The sequence below is a fragment of the Eurosta solidaginis genome, chromosome 1 (assembly GCF_040869045.1).
Source record: "Eurosta solidaginis isolate ZX-2024a chromosome 1, ASM4086904v1, whole genome shotgun sequence".
Classification (NCBI taxonomy): Eukaryota; Metazoa; Arthropoda; class Insecta; order Diptera; family Tephritidae; genus Eurosta; species Eurosta solidaginis.
The window spans coordinates 3,179,839-3,202,002 of record NC_090319.1 but is presented as its reverse complement, the minus strand read 5'-3'; the positions used below and the strand labels follow the sequence as shown (position 1 = coordinate 3,202,002).

The 22,164-nt window shown below is 41.8% G+C and overlaps 1 protein-coding gene across 1 annotated transcript; it reads left to right on the top strand.

Annotated features, from left to right (window-relative positions):
- Positions 1 to 1,304: 1,304 nt before the first annotated feature.
- On the top strand, positions 1,305 to 7,798 carry Scm (Polycomb protein Scm). The gene is made up of 4 exons (XM_067777440.1): positions 1,305 to 2,448; positions 2,521 to 3,438; positions 3,511 to 4,422; positions 4,485 to 7,798. The coding sequence occupies exons 1-4, from the start codon at positions 1,930 to 1,932 to the stop codon at positions 4,620 to 4,622; spliced, it is 2,487 nt and encodes an 828-aa protein (XP_067633541.1). The 5' UTR covers positions 1,305 to 1,929; the 3' UTR covers positions 4,623 to 7,798.
- Positions 7,799 to 22,164: the final 14,366 nt, after the last annotated feature.

Below are 22,164 nucleotides of genomic sequence, written 5' to 3'. Positions count from 1 at the left end.
GAATCACGTCCTTTCGAACCTCCCACTCTTATCACCAGCTCCAGTAATTTTGAGCGGGTGGCTTGGAATCACGTCCTTTCCAACCTCCCGCACATCGCAGCCCTACCTGCTGTGTGTCAGATATACATCAGCTGCTCGAAATCACGTCCATTCCGACATCACTAATATCCAATTCCCGTTGCTCGGCATCACAGTCCATCCCGACAACTGATTTAATAATATACTTTATAATATAATTTTGTTCAAATATGCTTCTGTAATTTATCCGTAATTCGTAACTATATTTAGTCCTGAATAATTGTTAAATATGTAGACTAATAATAAATAAATAAACAAATAAATAAATACTTGCACCAATTGATTTTAACCGCCCCGATGCGCGAGCAACTTAAGTTGTTTCTTGGTTCTAATACCGCCATATTTATTTATATTTATATTTTTTCTTCTTTAAATCATTCAAAATCAATCAATCAACCAAAATCACCAAAAGTTGTTTCTTCACAAGGAAGGCCACAGAGGAAGCCCGAAAATGTATAAAAGAGCCCAATCAATACACCAGGCCATCAGAAAAATGTGTAGGGTTACGGGAATGGGTTAGACACATTCCCAAATTACATACTCATCTCTAAAATATACATATAAATTCAACAACCGTTTATCCAAATCGTGTGCAAAGTTTACTTCCGCTGTTACTGCAAAAAACCATATTTGTTTTTTCGCAACCGCACAAATTGATTGGGATTTTTTAGATTATTTATTAACTAAAAAGTAAAAAAAAAAAAATTAAAAAAAAGGAAAAAATAAGCAAAAAAAGGAAACAATTGAATTTTTGTGTTTTGTTGATTTTGTGTTGCCCCTGTACAAGGGAAGGGGTAATAACCGATCTAGCACTAGTGTAATAATGTCCACACATTATGGCAGCAAAGTTTTGCACCTTGTTGGTGGGAGCCCAGGGTGGCTTAAGGTGAACACCACCACAATTTATAGCAAGTTTCTGCAATCCGAAATACACTAGGGGACACAAAGGTCCTTATTATAAATTCAACCTTTTTTTAAATTCAATTTATATGGAGATAGTGTTTCTTGTTATCCATAAATCCGAATGGTGTGAAAGCCGCTGTATGATGGAGAGGTGAATATACACAATCGTCGTAGTTGGTGGTGAATGCACTATAAGTTTAAGTGGTGAATGGTGAATGTGCGTTTGGTTGGGGCAATTTAGAAACTCTGAAGCAAAGTCAACAACCTCTAACATATATTAATATGGCAACCCTATATAGCTGGCATTTGCCAATTTATTCGCGTTTTGCGTGCAACTTTTGTCGAATGAGGAGTGGATTTTGTGAAAAAGTTATTAAAATTGTTTAAAAGAGGAAATTTATAAGCTAATAAACACATAAAAAGTGCAAACAATTCTACAATATAATGCACAAATAAAAGTTAAGACCAAACAAACTGATTACGTGATAAATTATAAATGAAAGAAAATTTTAGAATGCTCTAAAAAAATTGGTGAAAGAAGTGTGAGAGCAAGAGCGCAGAAGAAAATGAAAGAACGCCAAAGTTGACATATTGAAAGTGGAGAAGAAATACAGCGAAAAACGCCGAGAATCTGCACGCAATCAGTTTGAAATTAAATATAATTAAAATTCCGTATAAAAATGGTTGGCGCTGTTATAAAAAGCGCCAAAAATGTAGACTGTTGGTAAATTTTTAATTTGGTCAAGTGTTATTCAAGCCAACATTTATACAGAAAATCCATTGGCCCATAGAAAGAACAAATAGTGTGGTGTGTGTGTATGTGTTGTTCGTGGCATTGTAAAACACGGCGAGGTGACCAGCCGCCGGATAAACGCTACCAAAAAAATTAGAGCACTGCTTCATAAAAAAATATTCTATAATAAACGTTAAGCGTTAAACACAGCCGTTATGTCGGGCGGAAGGGAGTCCAACAGTAGTAATACGAGTTCCAACGGTACCAGTGGAATCACAACAACAGCGTCCTCCACGCCAACATCGTCAGGTCAAAATAGCAATGGCAATCAGCGTTCTCGTGGGCGACCGGCCAAACGCGCTACATGTACATGGTGCGGGGAAAGTAAGCAACTACTACAATATGTGCTACCAACACAGAACGGAAAAAAGGAGTTTTGCTCAGAAACATGTATTGCTGAATTTCGGAAAGCTTATAATAAAGGCGCTTGCACACAGTGCGATAATGTTATAAGAGAAGGCGCGCCAAATAAAGATTTTTGTTCTGTTATGTGTATGAATAAACATCAAAAAAAGAATGGCTCGACAAGACAGCATAGCATGGGTGGCGGGAGCGGTGGACGTGGCGATTCGGAGCGTAGCAAGTTGTTGTCAGGTGGCGGTGGCTCATGTACTCCAACTGGTCCATTTCAGTATGAAAGCTTTCACGTATTTGATTGGGATGCTTATTTAGAGGTAATATTCATGGCTTTAACAAATTTAGTTTAAACAAATGTAATAATAATTAAACAATGTAATTCAATACAGGAGACGGGCAGCGAGGCAGCACCACCGGAGTGCTTTATGCAAGCACTAAATCCGCCCATCAATGATTTTAAAATTGGCATGAAGCTTGAGGCACTTGATCCACGTAATGTTACTTCGACATGTATTGCGACGGTTGTGGGTGTGCTCGGTTCGCGACTCCGACTGCGCTTGGATGGTAGTGACAGTCAAAATGATTTTTGGCGATTGGTCGACTCGAATGAGATTCATGCGATTGGCCATTGTGAGAAGAATGGTGGCATGTTGCAACCACCACTTGGATTTCGCATGAATGCCTCCAGCTGGCCCGGTTACCTGTGCAAGATATTAAATAATGCTATGGTTGCGCCGGAAGAAATTTTCCAACCAGAACCGAAAGGTCCTTCGGATAATCTCTTCAAAGTTGGCCAAAAGCTCGAGGCGGTTGATAAAAAAAATCCACAACTGATTTGCTGTGCGACAGTTGATGCGATTAAAGATGACCAAATTCATGTGACATTTGATGGGTGGCGTGGGGCGTTCGATTACTGGTGTAGCTACGACTCCCGGGATATATTTCCGGTAGGTTGGTGCGCTCGTAGTTGTCATCCAATGCAACCGCCAGGTCATAAATCGCGTACCGATTCGAGCTCGAGCAAGCATCGCAGTCCACGACCACGCTACACCTTCGTCCAAGAAGCAGACGCTATGGTACCAGCCACTCCAGTTACAGCGCACTTCCATACAAACTGCAAAGGTGGGCCATTTATTAATAGCTCAAAATTGCCATCAATGGTAACTGGCCCTACCCACCAAACTTTGGCTAAATTGTGTTTACAAGAGGTGCTTGCTGCCAGCTCCGATACACAACAACTTTCGAAACTATTATTCGCTCTGGAGGGAGATGTTCACATAGTGCCCGCAGCAGGAAAAAATTTCACCGTGAGTATGACAATTTGTCAATTTTGTTTACAAAAAAATTAAATCGATTTTTATCTTACATTTTTTCTTAAGGTGAAAATCCCTTCTCAGCTGCGCATGAGAGACGACGACAGTTTAGCACAATTTATCGAGACACTATGTACAACATGTAAAGCATGCCCCAATCTCATATCTTTAGTACCGGCCACAGAAGAATGTGAAAAATGTGCCACTGCAAAAAAGCGGATCTTGCCGCAGAATAATACACCACCCACATCACCAGTTATACCAGAGAAGAGAAAATCAATCGGTTTACTGGCGGACAAGCCACATATAATTAAACAGGAAATGCCTACGTCAACAACGATGCCATCTCACATGGTGGATTCATCTTCCCCACCAGTTATGGTTGCAGTTAGCGCAGGCATTCCAAAAACGGATGCTGATCACAAACCATTGATGAACAACAATAATTTAGTACCAGTGCAAATTAAGGTTGAACCTAACACAAATGGTACATCATCGACTACAACACAAGCACAATCTTTGCGACATATTCGACTGCATCATCTCAATAGTCAGGACGACTCAAAGCAGGTTTCAAACCTAACATCTAGTGCAGCAACATCAACAAATTCAAATGCTAAATATCTTGCTCCCCTTGTGGCTGAGGTGCATCCAGAACAATCAAGTGTTGTTAACACGGTTATTGGATCATCAACATACAAGTCGCCTTCGACATTGTCATCCAGTGCGTCCTTGCCCACATCGGTATCGACGCCATTTAGCGCTTCTCAATCAGCTTCATCTACAGCAGTTGCCGCGGCTGGTGCAGTAGTGTTCTCAGCGGCTGCACCCCCCACAGTTGCTGCATCGACAATGAATTCAGCTTCTTTACCTCCACTACGCTCACATCCCGCTGAGTGGTCTATTGAGGAAGTAATACAATTCATTGAAACCAATGATAGTTCATTAGCTGTACACGGCGATTTGTTTAGAAAACACGTAAGTTTTCATGTCAGAAAAAGAAATATAGTATTTGACTAACCTATTATACTTTCATTTAGGAAATTGATGGAAAAGCGCTACTACTACTTAATTCGGAAATGATGATGAAATATATGGGTCTCAAGCTTGGGCCAGCCTTAAAGATATGCAATTTAGTGAATAAGGTTAACGGTAGACGTAACAATATGTCATTATAAATGGGTGAGAGAATGAAGATGGACTACCAATATTCGATACTTAGAAAACGCTAATAATTATATACATACACATACAACTGCGTTTCAGAGGACTCTTATAATAAAACCAGTTATTAAAGAATAATAAAATTGCTACAAACGTTAGGAAAACTTATGTAGGATTAGAGTTAGAGAAGCGCATTCCAAACACACAATGAAAATTGTTGGGACAATTTCTATAACATGGGTACCTTTACTTATAATTGAATTAAAATTTACCATGCTAATATAAGAATTTAAAATAATTTGTAAAATCTCTAAATTTACCGCGCTTACTTACATATTTTATATAGGTATGTTTGTATATTTTTTACTGAAGAGTAATGTGCATTTTTACATAATGTATGTATATTTATTCAAAATTATCAAAACATTTAATAACAGAATAAGGACAAAAAATGAATGAAATGTATATGAAAGTATATTGAATATCAAAATATATTAATGAGAATTAAAGATTTTATTTAAGAGAAAAACTATTGATTGTAAGCATGTAATTACATATTTTATTGCGTTCATTAATATATACGACTATTATAAGTACACTATGCATTACCCCAACAATAAAAGAAAATAACTTTGATTAATGGAATAAATTACATGACTGTTTAATAATTATATATTTTCAGGATGATTATTAACATATGCAATCTACACATACTTTTCCTTACATCATACCCATTTTATACCTCGAATAAATTTGTACAAAACACCGCTTTCAATCTGTCCGAAATAGTTATTTTTACTTCTATTTACTAAAAGAAAAAAAAAATTGATGGTATCTGCTATATTACTTCTTTGAAACTGCAATCGTTGCGACAATAAAATTGAGATGTTTATGGAATTAATAACGTACCTACTCCCAAAAAGAAATGTGCTATCAATAGACTACTTTTTGTTTTGAATGAAAAAGGAAAAGCAGTAGTCGCACAATGGATTTAAATTCCGCAAACTCAAATTCTTGCTGAGATTGGTTTGATGTATAAACTGTATACCGTTCTACTACATCTTCCTGGAACAACATGACAATTGGGTTGACTAAATTCTATTGCAAAAAGTGCTGCTAATTTGAATGTTTAGTCTATGTATTTTGGAATTACCTTCATCCACAGAAATGGTAAATATTAAATAATTCATAAGAATTGATTTGTATCTATGTTAATTTTTCATACACGCATTTATTAGTTTGGCATTCAGTAATAAGAGAATATTTTAAGGCCGAGTACGCAAATAATAAAGCAAAAAATATTGATTACAATTCATAGACACATCCGAAGTATATTTATAAATTTGAATACACGCAATTACTGCAAAAAATTATTTTAAATACAAATATAAAATCTAGCTTTATTATAAACCAAGCAATAGTTGAATAATCGCACAGAAAAATAAAAATCATCAAAATTAAACGAATTCCAATGTTATGATGCATATTTACACAAATACAAAATTCATACATATTTATAGGTAAAACTGAAATTATTGAATTGTATACCAAGGAAGATGAAAAAATAAACAACCACATATACTAATGTATTACACGTGTATGACAAACTATTAAATAATCATACAAATTGTGAAATTCTGCAGCTTCCATTTGCGATAACAATTGTAAAGGCACGTACACTCCTCAAATAAAAACATACTTACTTGAAAGTTGGAAAATGTTAAGCAAATGCAAAATGCATACATACATATGTAGGTATATAAATAGACAAATTAGCGATAAAAGTATTAAAAGATTAATGACCAGTAAATGAGCGGGAAGGAGGGAAAGCTTATTAATGCACATTTTCTAAACTATATAACAATCTATTTTTCAATTTACTCAACTCACAGTCGACTTTTATTTTGCACATACATACATACAGCTATTGTAGTTAATACACGGTCAAATACAGATTCTTTTGTATCCGTTTGTGTAAATTCTTTTTAAAAGTTTCATACCTAATTAATAAACATAAGAGTAGTCATTTCTGTTCTTTTTTTTCATATTCGAAGAACTTACTCGGTTAAAAAAATCGATGCATTTTCACATATTGGTAAGCTTTTGTCAACTGCTTACATCGCCATTATTTAATAAATGTGCTTAAGTTAGCGTTGAGCTCTAGATATGGAACTACGTCCAAAAAAATTAAAGCACACCAAAGTAGGATTAACAATTGTTCAAAGTCCATTTAGATTCGAAAATGGGCATTCTATCGAATAACACATGCCGATTTTGTGATCGATCAGCGGAGACGGCGGTCCATATCCTGCTGGAATACCTCGCAATCTCAAGACGTAGGGCTAAGTTTATGGGCTCAGCATGGCCAGAGCATTCCCACATTCAATCCCTCAAGCCAAGAGAACTGCTAGGGTTCATCAAGGAAGTCTGCTTGGATGAGGTGCTGTTAAGGAGATGAGGGTACAATAAACCAATGGTCGCAGTGCAATCCTCAGTTATTTATCTATTTTTTTTACTAAAGAAGATATTAAAAGTCTGTTTATTCCACTCTACCGTTATAACTCGGTTTCTTATTTGCTTTTTATAATGGCTGTTGTTAAAACCTCAAAATCAAAGTTCATAAACAGTACGTTTGCGTCTACGTACAAAACAAGTAGTATTTTAAATTATTGTATGTTCCCTTGGTTTTGTATTTTAATTGCTCCATGTAAAAGCAAGAAAGCTCGCTACTTTCCTAAGTTATTAAAGCATTTTTTCTTATATTGCTTCGTCAGCATGTTCTTAACTATTTTCCAAGTTTAAAGGCTTTAGCTTACTGGGAAATAACTAAAAAATCGGTAGCAATGACCCACCCTTTCAGTAAGGTTTACCTGAGACTGTCCCAATATGTCCGGAAAAATAAGTACAGAAGATTACGAAACTGTTTTTTGTTCTTTTAGTGCTTTCCTTCACTCTGGACAGTAAAATTGTTTTTGTTTTTTTGTTTGACGAACAGCCACTTCCTTCTTTATGTCTTGATCCGCGCTCCACCTAGTGTAAATTTTTGTGATACGTATTGCACTATGACAGACCTCTAAATTTCGTTCAATATTTCAAGTCTCTACCCTACCAGGATGTGCTTTGAATATCGATCGCAATATTCCAAACCGTGTAAGAATTTTCTAAATATCTCTATCCGTACGCCATATATAATAATCAGGTCTGTTCTGAATTCCGACTCGGAATGAAAAGTAAAACGACATTGATTTTGACTCGGTTTCTATTTGGTGTTCTCAATTCCGATTGTAAAAACCCGATTAGAAGTCGATTTCGAATCGTTTTCATTCCGATTCGGTAACCAGTTTAATCAGCTGTTTTTGTTTATGTGTTTTGGTTTAAGTATCATAAAATTTTATTTTAATTAAAAAATGCCTGCAGATATGGTTTTTGATGCGCAGACGCAAGAATACGTGCTATTGTGCGTGCGAATCGTAAAAATGCGCTGGATCGGAATTCAGAACAGGTCGACTTCATTTCGATTAGCATCGATTTGTTTGCCTAATAGATTTTTTGATAGAAGTTTTTAAAGAAAGATTTATTATGCCAATTTAACTCAAATTTAAACAAAAAATACACACAACTCTTTCAAATAAAATGAAGAATTAAAAAAAATTATTTGAAAGACAAATATCGCAACATTTGTGTATAATCTGCCAATTAATTTTCATTCCAACTGTTCAGAGGCAATACTTTTCAAACCGATAATTTTTGGTCGGAATCGAAATTGAGAACACCAATCCATTTCGATTCCGAAAAAATTGATCGGAATTGGAATCCAGAACAGGCCTGAATAATTTTTCTTTTCACGGCATTGTCTCAATATTCTGGAATAAGTTTTGGGTTTCAAGTTTGCAGCTCAATGAGAAAAATTTAAATAAGGAAACGTTTATGGCCGTCCAACAAGGCACGCCAGTCGCTCCTTCGCTCCACCAACCGGCGCCAATTCGTCACACCAAGGGAGTTTAAATCGTTTTCCACCTGGTCCTTCCAACGGAGTGGGGGCTGCCCTCTACCTCTGCTTCCATAGGCGGGTTCCGATAGAAACACTTTCTTGGCCGGAGCATTATTTTTCATTCGCATAACATGGCCTAGCCAGCCCAGCCGCTGCGTTTTAATTCGCTGGACTATGTGGATGTCTGCGTATAGCTCGTACAGCTCATCATTAAATCTTCTTCGGCACTCGCCATCGCCAACGCGTAGAGGTCCATAAATCTTGCGATGAACTTTTCTCTCGAACACTCCCAAAGCCGCTTCATCTGCTCTTGTGATGGTCCATGCTTCTGCCCTATATAGCAGGACGGGTACGATAAGTGACTTGTAGAGTATGATTTTCGTTCGCCGAGAGAGGACTTTACTTTTCAACTGCCTGCCTAGTCCAAAGCGGCATTTATTGGCAAGATTGATTCTTCGCTGGATTTCAGTGCTGATGTTGTTGCTAGTGTTGATGCTGGTTCCCAAATAAACGAAGTCTTTTACTGTTTCGAAATTATGGCTGCCAACAGTATCGTGGTTGCCAAGGCGCGTATGCGCTGACTCTTTGCTCGATGACAGCAGGTACTACGTTTTGTCCTCATTCACCACCAAACCCATCTTTACCGCTTCTTTTTTTAGTTTGGAGTAAGCAGAACTAACAGCGCGGGTGTTTAGGCCGATGATATCAATGTCATCAGCATATGCCAGTAATTGCACGCTTTTATAGAATATTGTTTCAGAGTGGTTAAGTTCTGCAGCTAGTATAATTTTCTCCAGCATCAAATTAAAGAAATCCCACGATAGGGGGTCACCCTGTCTGAAACCTCGTTTATTTTCGAACGGCTCGGAGAGGTCCTTCCCCATTCTGACTGAGCTGATGGTGTTGCTCAACGTCATTTTGCACAGCCGTATAAGTTTTGCGGGGAAACCAAAATCAGACATAGCGGCATATAGGCAGCGCCTTTTCGTGTTGTCGAAGGCGGTTTTAAAATCGGCGAATAGGTGATGTGTGTCGATTCTCTTTTCACAGGTTTTTTCCAAGATTTGGTGCATTGTGAAAATCTGGTTGATGGTAGATTTACCAGGTCTGAAGCTGCACTGATAAGGTCCAATCAGCCGGTTCCGGTGGGCTTCAATCTTTTCGCACTTGAAAGGGCCTTATATGCGAAATTAAGAAGTCTGACTCCACGATAGTTGGTGCATTTTGCAATATCCCCCTTCTTGTGGACTGGGCAAAGAACACTTAGATTCTAATCGTCGGACATGCACTCGTCCGCCCATATTTTGTGAAGAAGCTGATTGCATGCGCCTTACCAACTTCTCGCCGCCGTATTTGAATAGCTCTGCAGGCAATGCATCAGCGCCCACGGCTTTGTTGTTTTTCAATCTGGTTATTGCTATTCTGACTTCGTCATAATCGGGTGGGGGGACATTTATTTCATCATCACCGATGGCGGGATTGGGTTCGTCATCCATGTGCGGTAAATCGCTGTCTCCATTTAAAAGAGCAGAGAACTTTTCCCCCCATAATCTAAGTACTTTTTGGACATCAGTTACAAGGTCGCCGTTTTCGTTCCTACTGGCGTTTGCCCCGGTCGTAAAAACTTCCGTCTGTCGCCGTATTTTTTGGTAAAGTTTTCGGGCGTTATTACTGGTGGCTAGCAGCTTAAGCTCCTCGCACTCACGCCTTTCTGCTTCTGCTTTTTTCTTCCTGAAAAGGCGTCTCGCTTCCCTTCTCACCTCACGATAGCGTTCACACACTCCTCTTATTGCGCTCGCTTTTAACTTAGCCCTGTATGCAGCGTCTTTTCTTTCGGTTGCAACGCGGCATTCTTCATCGTACCAGTTGTTTTTTCGTGGTCGCCGGTAACCAATTTTTTCCTCGGCGGTAGTACGAAGTGCTTCGGAGATATGCTCCCACTGGTCCTGTATTCCTTCAGGCTGAGTTGTGCTCTCAGAGGGCAGGTGTGAGAGTCGAGTTGCGAAATCATTGGCAGTCTGTTGTGATTGAAGCTTTTCGACGTCTAGCTTTCCTTGTGTTTTTTTCCCTTGGTTTTAGACGCGCTGAGTGACAATGGTCCGAGTCGATGTTGGGTCCTCGGATCGTGCGCACATCTAAAACACTGGAGGCATGCCGTCCGTCTATCACAACGTGATCGATCTAATTGCGAGTATTTCGATCAGGAGACAGCCATGTAGCTTGATGTATATTTTTATGCATGAACCTCGTGCTGGATATGACCATGTTTCGAGCACCGGCAAAGTCAATCAGCTTCAGTCCGTTAGGTGAACCTTTATTGTGTAGACTGAACTTTCCGACTGTAGGGCCAAAAACACCTTATTTGCTCACCCTGGCGTTAAAGTTGCCAAGCACGACTTTTATATCATGACGGGGGCAGCCCTCGTATGTGCGTTCTAATTGTTCATAAAAAGTGTCTTTCACCTCATCGTCTTTCTCCTATGTCGGCGCATGGGCGCAGATGAATGATATATTAAAAAATTTTGATTTTATTCGGATAGCGGCGAGACGCTCGTCCACAGGCGTGAACGCCAAAGCTTGGCGACAAAGATTCTGCCTCCACGAATCCGACGCCGAAACTGCACTTATTCGTATGGCCACTCCAATAGATGTCACAATTTTTGATCTTTCTTCCTTGCATCGTCCAACGCATTTCTTGGATGGCGGTGATGTCAGATTTTGCTTTGACGAGGACATACACCAGCCGGGCATCTGCACCAATCCCATTCAGGGAGCGGACGTTCCAGGTACATGCCCTCAATTCATTGTCCTTCAAACGTTTGCCATGGTCGTCATTAGAGAGTGTATTTATCCAAGGCTTGTTGGTATATTTCATTGGATTATGGTTTTACGTGGCAGGTCCCAAGCCCAGGGCACAACCCGCTCAGCGGGGGTGAAAATATTACTTCCACGTTTATATAGCGAGCTGCTTGCTCCAAGACAGACGCCCGCTTGCAGCCGCACCTAGAGGTGTACAGACGCTGCCGATGAGATTTCCCCGGCTAGCCCTTACACCGATTATGTCAGAGTGGCCTACTCGCCTTCTCACATTAGCTCACCGCTAAACGGATTTAAAGACAACTACCCAGAGGATACTTGACCGCAAGCGACCGGCAGTAGTGAGCTGCTTGAACCGCATGCAAGAGAATCGCTCTGGCCATTCCCAGGTGAATGGCAGTCAGAAGCTTTCCCCACCTTCGTGGACTTCTACACACGGCTCCGCCCTCTCATTTTTATCACTTATTTGAATAGTGAACCTCTCAATGGTAAGTGGCGATTACAGTAAATAGTCGACCACTGAGCTACACTCGATTTTCATTTCAAAGTCGCTGTTCAACCACGGATACTGATTGCCAGGCGGTAGACATAACCTTTCGTCATTGGAAAAATAGTAGATATGTGACGATGTATAATTGTTACATATTTTTAAAAGACTCGTGGCAAGCGTACCCTAAACATTTTCGTTAGTGTTATTTTTGGTCCTTTCTGTATAAAATATATCATTCAATGAGAATATTTGAGGAGATTGGATGAAAAATGCTAAATTGTAGTGAGACTCCATTTGCAGGATGCCGAGCCAAGTGAAATCAATAATTACCTCAATAACTTTAAAGACAACAAGCCAATGCTCCTATAACCAATGACAGATCCAAGAAAACCAGGATCAAGAGAACCAGGAAACAAGAATTATCCAGTAAAAAAGAGCTCAATGACTCTGGCGGAATCCATTTTTTGTATTTGGTCACAATATTAATTGAAAGGTGAACAAAATGAACAAAATGATATGACCTTAAGCGAAACGCGCTTACCAATGGTTTTATCCGAAATTCACGGACAAGTCGGAAAATAGCAAAGCTAGCAAACTTGAAAATGAAAAAAGCCCATACCTCATTTTTAACTAATCAAATAAAACTAGTATAAACTCTTTTTGAAAGCAGTAACGGTCTTTCGTTATTTGAATGATTTTTAGTCGCCCGTTGTACAGTGAAAAGTGAAAAAAGCAACAAAAGCGATAAGTTACCACAACAGCAGAAACACAAGAGACTCATCGAAAAAAGTCCATTCTAATCAACATTCGCAATAAGGTGTAAATTTGCAAATGTTTTTGAATCATAGATAATTTTGGTTGCATAATTGAGTTGATAAATCATTAGTACATAAAGGTTTAAAATATTTATTTGCACAAAATACAAACATTACAAAAGAAAATGTATGACATACTTACATATAATTTGTAGTAATTAGTGTACATAGTCGAGTGTACATATTTATTTGGAAATTTATTTTAGAATAAATGAAAAGATACATAAACAAGAAGTGAAATCGACTGCACATTTATTTTATGAAAATTCGTACATATATTAGCAGTTATTTTCCATGTTCCCATGAGTTCCACAATGTCAGCTGCAAGGCAATTTAAGAGAGTAATCGCTTGGCCCCACTTGCGGAACGGAAAGTTAACTTTTTTGTCAGAGATAATTTTTAAATTTGCTAAAAATGTACGAATTGAACCCCTCTGAGAAAAAAAGTTAACTCTTCGTTCTAAGCCTTTGGCGGTTAAACGCCAGTTAAGGAATGAGAGGTGTCATGCCTGTGGATCGGTCATCGAGTAGCACGTTCTATTTTCAATTTGCTGTGTTAAGCTTACTGAGTTGGCGCTTAGCTGTTCGACTGGTTTTGTTTCTCCCAGCGGGTTAGCGGGTCAGAATATACCCGCGGTAGATATGCCTGTCGTAAGAGGCGACTAAAATACCAGATTGAAGGGGCTGTGTAGTGCAACCCTTCAGGTTGCCAGCGCAATATACAGCTTCTCCAAACCCAATTGTCAACCTCACCTATCCGCGGCGAATCCTGTTTTGTCTAAAAGACGAGGCTCTGGCGACCCCAAGCTCTTCATGGAACTTACGGGGGGGGGGGGGGGGGGGATGGCCTGAAGGTTTAATGTGGCCATATAAATCGTTCCCGAGATGGTCGGGCTAGCACCTTAATGGTGCTGTGTTACTGGAGCGTACCGGATCTGTATCCGGCAAAGGGCCATCACATCGATACACTCCCCAAAGCCTTCGGGGAGCAACCTTATCGCTACAACAACAACAACAACTGGTTTTGTTGGTACCGATAAAAATGCCTTCCGGGCCGGATAGCCCGTTGGGTCTCGTTGAGCAATGTCTATAAATGCCTAAAACTCATATAGCTTCTTCTTTTTCTTGTAGAGATAAAGACACTCCCCGAAAGTTTTCATGGGGTATGCGTCCGTTACGTTCCAATAACAAGCGCCACTAAGATACCAGCCGGAACATCTTGGGAACTAACTATTTAACCTTCTCATCTCAGCTTATACAGCTCATCGTTAACAATTCTTCAGTAATCGTTGATCAAAACCAAAGCTAGAGGTTCATAAACCTATCGAAATAGTTTTCTTTCGAAAAAAGAGGAGCCTCAGCATTAGCGTTCACGCTTTACTGCACCATATAGTAAATAAATAAATAAATGTAAGGCGCGATAACTCCGAAGTGTTTTTAGGCCGAGCTTCTCTTCCAATCTGCGTCAAGCTCCTTTTAATTTTTCCTACAAATTGGCCCGACGGGAACCACCTGTTTTATGCTGATTCCGAACGGCATCTGCAAAGCAGATAAATTTCCACTGAGAGCTTTTCATGGTAGAAATACACTCGGAGTGCTTATTAAACACTGCTAATTTCATCGTTTTCGATTTTAAAGGGCAAAGAGGTGTTTCATTCATTATCAAAGCACTCTTTGGGCATTGCCTACCAGGTCCTCATCTTCGTTCCTACGCGAACAGTTTTGAAACTATACCTCTTTCGGAAAAACTTATCGGTAACACTTTTAGGCGCTTTTCCTATATTTCACACTCTTTATCTCTTGTTTTTTTAAAGACGTCTCTCGTCCCTCCTCAACTCACGGTAGTGTTCGCATACACTTCGTGCTCAACATGACCCTGTAGGCTACACCATTTCCTTCGGCTGCAAAGCGGTATTGATTGTTTATGGTAAGAGGTATTTTTGGTATCCGTTTTCCGCCATGGTACGAAGTGCTACTGCTCATGTATTCCGTCGTGTCGACTTATGGTCTTCGAATACAAGTGTCAGAGCCGGTTGCGAAGTCTTTGACAACTTTTCGATTGCTGTGACAGCAATTTGACGGATCTTTCTTACCCATCCCGGCGAGGAAGTCGCTTACGCTTCCCAAGGCAGTCGGTTCTATGTACCGGAGCGACTCGGGATTTTTCCCGACCAAGGACTGTCATTTCAGTGTGACCCCATTTAATTTGTTTCGTCCCTCCCACAAATTGTCATCCTCCCAGCAGCTCCTTGCAGCAGGACTGCTACATCTTCTCTTACTCCGGGAAGGTATCGAACCCAATCCGGGTCCGTCTCCTGACCCCGGTCATGAGAAATGGTTTTGCTGCATTTGCCAGAAAAGAATCTTTTTAGGACGGTCATACTCTGTTCAGTGTGTCTCGTGCAAGGGATGGTTGCATCGGACAGGTTGTTCTGGGCTTGATCCCAAAACCCGACGTCCACGTAACTTTTATAAATCTTTTGTGGCTCCTTGCTGCTCACGCCCAAGGGCGTCCCGTAGTCTACGCCTAAGCGTATCCCCACTACCTTCCAGCAGCTTCGCTGCTCAGCAAGCCACAACAAGTACCCGCTGCTGCTCGCGCCCCACGGCGCCAACAACTCAAACAGCTGATACCACTCATAACTACTACCTTCGTAGTAGAGCTGGTAGCAATGCTGAGCATCAGCCCCTGCCCCCGTCTTCTTCTCCCCCCTCTTTTCTGGCAGCAATCGTGCAGGTCAGGGAAACAGACTCTTAGTCCCTGCCTCCGTTTGCACCGTCTGCCAGTACAGAATATATAGGTTTGCGACATCCGCTCAATGCAGCTCCTGCCTTGGGTGGTGCCACTTTCCTAGATGTTCTGGTCTCCGCGACGGCAACCCCCCGACGGGTTTCATCGCGCCATGTTGCCAGGTCGCAAACCCAAATCATCCGGGTACCCCAATGCTTGCCCAAGGGCGCCCAGTCCCAAGGCCCCAACAGCAATTGCGTCCTGGCCTTCCACAACCTAGGCGTAGTCACCCCTCACTTACCCCTAGAGTGGCGGCGTCACCCCTCATGCACTTCAGAATTCTGCAGTTCAACTGTAATGGACTAACTGGGAAGATTACGGAGATAGTCGATTTCATGAAGCGGCACAACATCCGCATTGCTGCGATTCAAGAGACTAAACTCACGGCAAGATCTACATTGCAGACCTGCTCTGGTTATAATGTCCACAGGAAAGACCGCGAGAGCGGAAATGGAGGCGGCCTCGCGTTTATTATACACCACTCTGTGCAATATCATATATTTGATCCTGGCATCGACCGCAGTGACAATGTCTTAGAACGTCAAGGCCTATCTGTCCGGTCAGGCGATGCAAATCTAGAAATCATCAACATCTACATCCCTCCTGTCACCTGTTGCCCCAGTGGATACCGCCCTAATATCGAGGCCTTACTCACTGGCAACAATCGCATTATCTTAGGCGATTTCAATGCCCATCACGACCTATGGCATTCAAACTTGCGGGCGGACAGTAGTGGTGAGATGTTGGTGGATCAAATAGACGAAACGACGTTCTGCACAATAAACGGAGACGCCCCCACACGTATGGTAGGAAGCTGTCATAGCTCGCCAGATGTCTCAATCGTAAGCGCAGAACTCGTAAACTGCGTCAACTGGCAGCCGATGGTAACATTGGCATCCGACCACCTGCCCATACTTATTTCGTTCGAGCGTACCGCCGACTTCATCGTCACCGAAAAACGCACTTTCATAAACTTCAAAAAAGGAAAGTGGGAAGAATATAAATCTGCAACAGACAGCAGCTTTGCTGCCCTCCCTATCCCGACTGATGCCCGCCAAGGGGAGCGTGCCTTCCGTAAGGTCATTGAATCCGCCTCGGCACATTTCATTCCCGCCGGGAGAATTCCCGAAATCCGGCCCCACTTCCCGGCGGAGGCCGCGAGCTTAGCGAGGGAACGCGACCTTATAAGACAGCTTGATCCAGGCGACCCCCAAATAAGGGATATAAACCAACGCATCAGACTGCTTGTGGACGAACACAAGCGGGCGAAATGGGAAGAGCACCTAAGAGGTTGTAACCTCTCTACCGGTGTAGGTAAACTTTGGTCCACCGTAAAGTCCCTATCGAATCCGACTAAGCACAAAGACAAAGTTTCCATCGCCTTTGGCGATAAGGTGCTGTCGGATGCGAAAAAATGCGCGAGCGCTTTCTGCCGACAATATATAATGCATCCTACGGTCGACAAAGATAGACGGAGAGCCAATAGACACGCACATAAACACAAACTCAGCGCGTCATCAATTACCATCACCGCTAGAGAGGTTGAGGACGCCATTGGTCGCGCTAAACCATCCAAAGCAGTGGGCCCAGACGGCATAGCCATGCCGATGCTTAAAAACCTAGGGAAAGAGGGTTTCAAATACTTAGCGCATGTCTTCAACCTGTCTCTTTCCACCTTTGTCATACCCGAGAAATGGAAAATGGCCAAGGTGGTCCCGCTACTAAAGCCTGGGAAACCAGCTAACGTAGGTGAGTCATATCGTCCGATACCTCTCCTATCGCCAGTGGCAAAGACGCTTGAAGCCATTTTGCTCCCTTATTTCCAAGCACATTTGCAGCTAGCCCCTCATCAGCATGGCTTCAGAAAACTCCATAGCACTACCTCCGCGCTAAATGTCATTAGCACCCAGATAAATTGCGGTTTGAATCAATATCCCCACCATAGAACAGTACTCGTAGCGTTAGACCTATCAAAAGCTTTTGATACGGTCAACCATGGCTCGTTACTGCAGGATCTGGAAGGGTCCACCCTTCCCCCATGTCTTAAAAGGTGGACCGCAAATTATCTGGGTGGTCGGCAGGCATCGGTGCAATTCAGAAACGAAACATCAAAACAAAGGAGAATTAAACAAGGGGTGCCACAGGGTGGTGTCCTGTCCCCGCTTTTGTTTAATTTCTACATATCTAAGCTACCTTCACCACCGGAAGGAGTCACAATCGTTTCCTACGCCGATGACTGCACAATAATGGCCACAGGCCCAGGCCCAAAGATCGATGAGCTATGCAATAAAATAAACGGCTATCTCCCTGATCTCTCCAGTTTTTTCGCCTCACGAAACCTGGCATTGTCACCGACTAAATCTTCCGCGACCTTATTTACAACATGGACGCCCCAAATGTCGACCATATTGAACATCCACGTCGATGGCACTACGTTACCGACTGTCCTACACCCCAAAATCTTGGGTGTGACGTTTGATCAGGATCTACATTTTGGTGCTCACGCAACCGTAATTGTTCCAAGAATTCAGAGCCGTAATAAAATCCTCAAATCCCTTGCTGGCAGTACCTGGGGAAAAGATAAAGAAACGCTCTTGACCACATACAAAGCAATTAGCCAGCCGATTACGTGCTACGCGTCACCCATATGGTCGCCAAGCCTAAAAACCACCCACTGGAAGAAACTACAGGCCTGCCAAAATACTGCTCTCAGAATCGCCACGGGCTGTCTTCTTATGTCCCCAGAACACCATCTGCATAATGAGGCGAGAATACTCCCCATCAGGGAGAGAAATGAGATGCTGACCAAACAGTTTCTGTTGAATACCCAGAAACCTGGGCATCCCAACAGACATCTGATTGACGAACCAGCACCGCCTAGGGGCCTAAGGAGTCATCTCCGTAAGCATTTTGAGGAAATACGGCACCTGAGAACCCAGCCGTACGAAGCGGAAAAACACAAGCAGGTCCTTGGTGAACTCCATAGACAGGCGTCGGACCTTTATGTCGGGAATTGCCCGGTGAATCCAGTACTTGAAGAAAAATATCCAGAACTCGCAGAAGAGGAACGCATACTACCCAGGGAAACGCGTGTCACTCTTGCTCAACTTCGTTCTGGATACTGTAACAGGTTAAACTCTTACCTATCCAGAATCAACCCCGACATACAAAATGTATGCCCTGCTTGCAATGTGTCCCCACATGACACCAACCATCTCTTTAATTGTAATGTGGAACCAACGCCTCTAACACCCCTTTCCTTATGGTCCACCCCTGTTGAAACGGCAAGTTTCCTTGGACTCCCGTTAGAGGATATTGATGACAATTTGTGATCGGTCGCGGCTATTAGGTGGGGCGAGCATTGCTACAACAACAACAACAACAACAGGAAGTCGCTTAAATCACGGCAAATGCGAATATGTAAATGCTGTCCTAAAGCTTGGTCTTTGGCCATCCAGAACAAGCACTATCACCGTTCTCTATATCATTAAAATTCTGAAACAACCCCTCCATGTTGAACATCTCTCAGTTAGATGCTCCCATGCTACCAATGCCAATGTCTTTGTAGTACCACAAGTAATCGGACATATATAACATATATGCAACTGAACAGGTATATTTAAACATTTATATGTACAGTTAAATAATGGTATAACTTTTTCTTTCATAGGGTCAATATATTAGAAAATGTTGTGAAACTTATCAGATAAACTCTTTGTTGCATTCAGTGCCTACAAACGCTGTGTTCCGACTCTGGAAATAAAAAATTGATTTTTGGTATTGTTGAATGCACTTTGAGCTACATAGCAGTAGGAGTACTAAGTAATTAATAGTTTTTACATGTACCTTGCCCTTTAGGTGTACCAGCAGGTCGCCAAGTGCACATGCACACAAACCCACCACCAAACAAAAACTAAAGGAAGTTAAGAACTTGAACCTGTTTCTTCCATACATAATCTACCGGCACAAAACAATCACCGACAACCGAAAGGTAAAACCGCATGCTAACATCCAAAGGATCCAGTTTTACGTTGGAACTGAAATGCTAAACGTAATCGTCCTGCATTACTGAAAAGGGCAAAAAAAGTGCGAAAGACTTAAAAACATTTCCAATATGCTGAGGAGATTTTTTGTTTGCTTGTGGTGGATAGACAAATACGAATTGGAAGGGGTGTCATGAAGAAACTGTTGTTATTCGCATTTTGAAGCAGATACATTCTGAGTATAAGAGCGAACTGGTAAGCGCAAGGATGTGTTTAAGAACGCACAAGAAGTTGAATACGTTGGAAATTCCTCTAAGTTCTCGTGTGCCTGGGAGGATGTGCAGTGGGCGACTTACGGATTTAATTGAGTTCAAAGTATGGCGAAAGTGAATTAGCAACTTATTTTTACGATATGCAGAGTGGAAACAAACAGGTGATGCTAGGGCTGTAATTATATATGTATGCACGTCTATATATATGTACATATGTAAAGCACAACAGACCACCATAAAAATTGCACCTAACATAATTAAATAATTGGCGTTGAGCCGTCTAACCGAGTTTGGACCTCCAACAAACCGCTCCAGTCGCTTCCTACATTCGCATAACATGTCCGAGCCAGCGTGTTCCACGGTGCTTCGAGTCACTTGACTATATCGATGCCTGCATAAGGATTATACCACTAATCAATACATTTTTTTCGGTACTCGCTGTTGTAAAGGCTTAGAAGTCCGGAAATCGTTCTCAGAATATGTATCTTGAGCACTCCCACAGCCGCCACATCTAATATTGTTAGTGTCCATGTGTCTGCACCATATAGCAGAAGGGGTAGGAAATATGAGTTGTAGAGCAATATTTTCGCTTGACGAGAGAGAAATTCTCTCAGTCCAAAGTAGCATTTATTTTCCTATTCACTGGATTTCTGGGCTGACAGAAACAAATTTGAGACATTGCGTTCTTCAACCGATTTCGGAGATAGGGCGTTTTCAAACTGGGAGTCGAGATAGGATGATATTCGACTCAGCGGTCGAATTGAAGTCTTTGGCAAACGAAAAAAAGTCCGAAGAATAGCCAAAGTCTAATTGCATGGACACAAATAAGCCCAATTAAAAAAAAAAACTGAACCTGGTTTAAAAGAATGTAGTTTCAAGGGTATTTCCGATAACATGCAAATCAAGTAGGAAACCGTGGTATCTTGCAGAACTCGAAAAAAAGTTTCGTTTGAAGATTTATGGAAGGCTGGTACGTAAAGTAATTTCGAAATGAAAAATACATCCATGGAGAGTTCGACAAATAACTTCATTTGAAGCTGGTACGTAAAGCAATAAAAAATATTGTTATTGGCCAATGAGAAGGTACTGGACCGACCATCTCAGGAACTATTTGATATGACCACGTTGAACTTTCGAAGTCTGCGGATTTTAGGCATCGCTTCCGCCAGTATGCATACCGCGGGAATATTCTTAGCCCCTCGCCCATCCACTTAGCATTCTGGGTTAACCCTGCATGATAACCAAATTTCTGTTAAGTTGATTGACGTTGGTGAGTGGTGCTACACATGCGAAACTGACGTCCTTTTACTTTCCTCATGAGGAGTCAGCTCCGACGGAACTAGTCTTTAAGATAGCTCGGGATGCAAAGGGGCCACAACTACTAGCGGGAGATGCCAATGAGCACCACGAGGCTTGGGGCAGTGGAGAAACGGACGAGAGTGGTGAGTCACTCTTTGATTTTGTTATTTATCATAACTATAAGATTTGTAATAGGGGTTCGGTGCACACGTTTGTCACTAAGAGCAGACAGGAGGTTCTGGACGTCACCCTGATATCGAGCAGCGGGGAATCTATGATAAAAAGTTGGACGGTGCTTGATGACCACTCGTTTTCGGATCATAGATTTGTCCGCTTCGACCTCGGCGGGGTGGCGCTCAAAACTGTCTGGCATAGGAACTTTAAAAACGCCAACTGGCTTATCTGCAGTGAGGAGCTTCAAAAGAGGCTCTCAGGATTTAGTGTTCATATACACTAGAACTCTGCGGAGCTGGATAATATGGTTCGCTCGTTCACGAAGGCATGCGGTGAGGCTCTTGATAAGGCCTGTCCTGGGATGAAATCTAGGGGTAAGACCAAACCACCATGGTGGAACAGGGATATAGATAATCTACGCAAGGCATGTCGGAAAGCATTCAACCTTGATAAAGCCTCCAGGGAGGCTGAAAAATGGGATGCATACAAGATGATCCTAGGGGATTATAAGAAACTGTTAAGGTCGCCGAAGAGGACCTCCTGGTGGAAGTTTTGCAGCGAAATGGAGACGGTGTCTGAGAGATCTAGGCTCAGAAAGGTGCTCTCTGGTGCTCCAAAATGTGTCTCGGGATGCCTGCAAGGATCTGATAGGACATGGACGGATTCGGCAGAGAGTACCCTTTGCCTGCTCCTGAGTACGCACCTTCCGGGCGCTAGTGATGAAGTAATGAACTGGAGGGGAAGTTTATTATTATGGGTAAAATTAAATGGGCTTTAATGTCATTCAAGCCCTTGAAAGCACCAGGACCGAATGGATTGGCCCAGGTACAATTCCAGCAAACAATCGAGCTGAGTTCTTTGTGGTTGTATGACATCTTCAAAGGAGTTTGTGCTCTTAACTATATTCGACGGGGTTGGAACGATT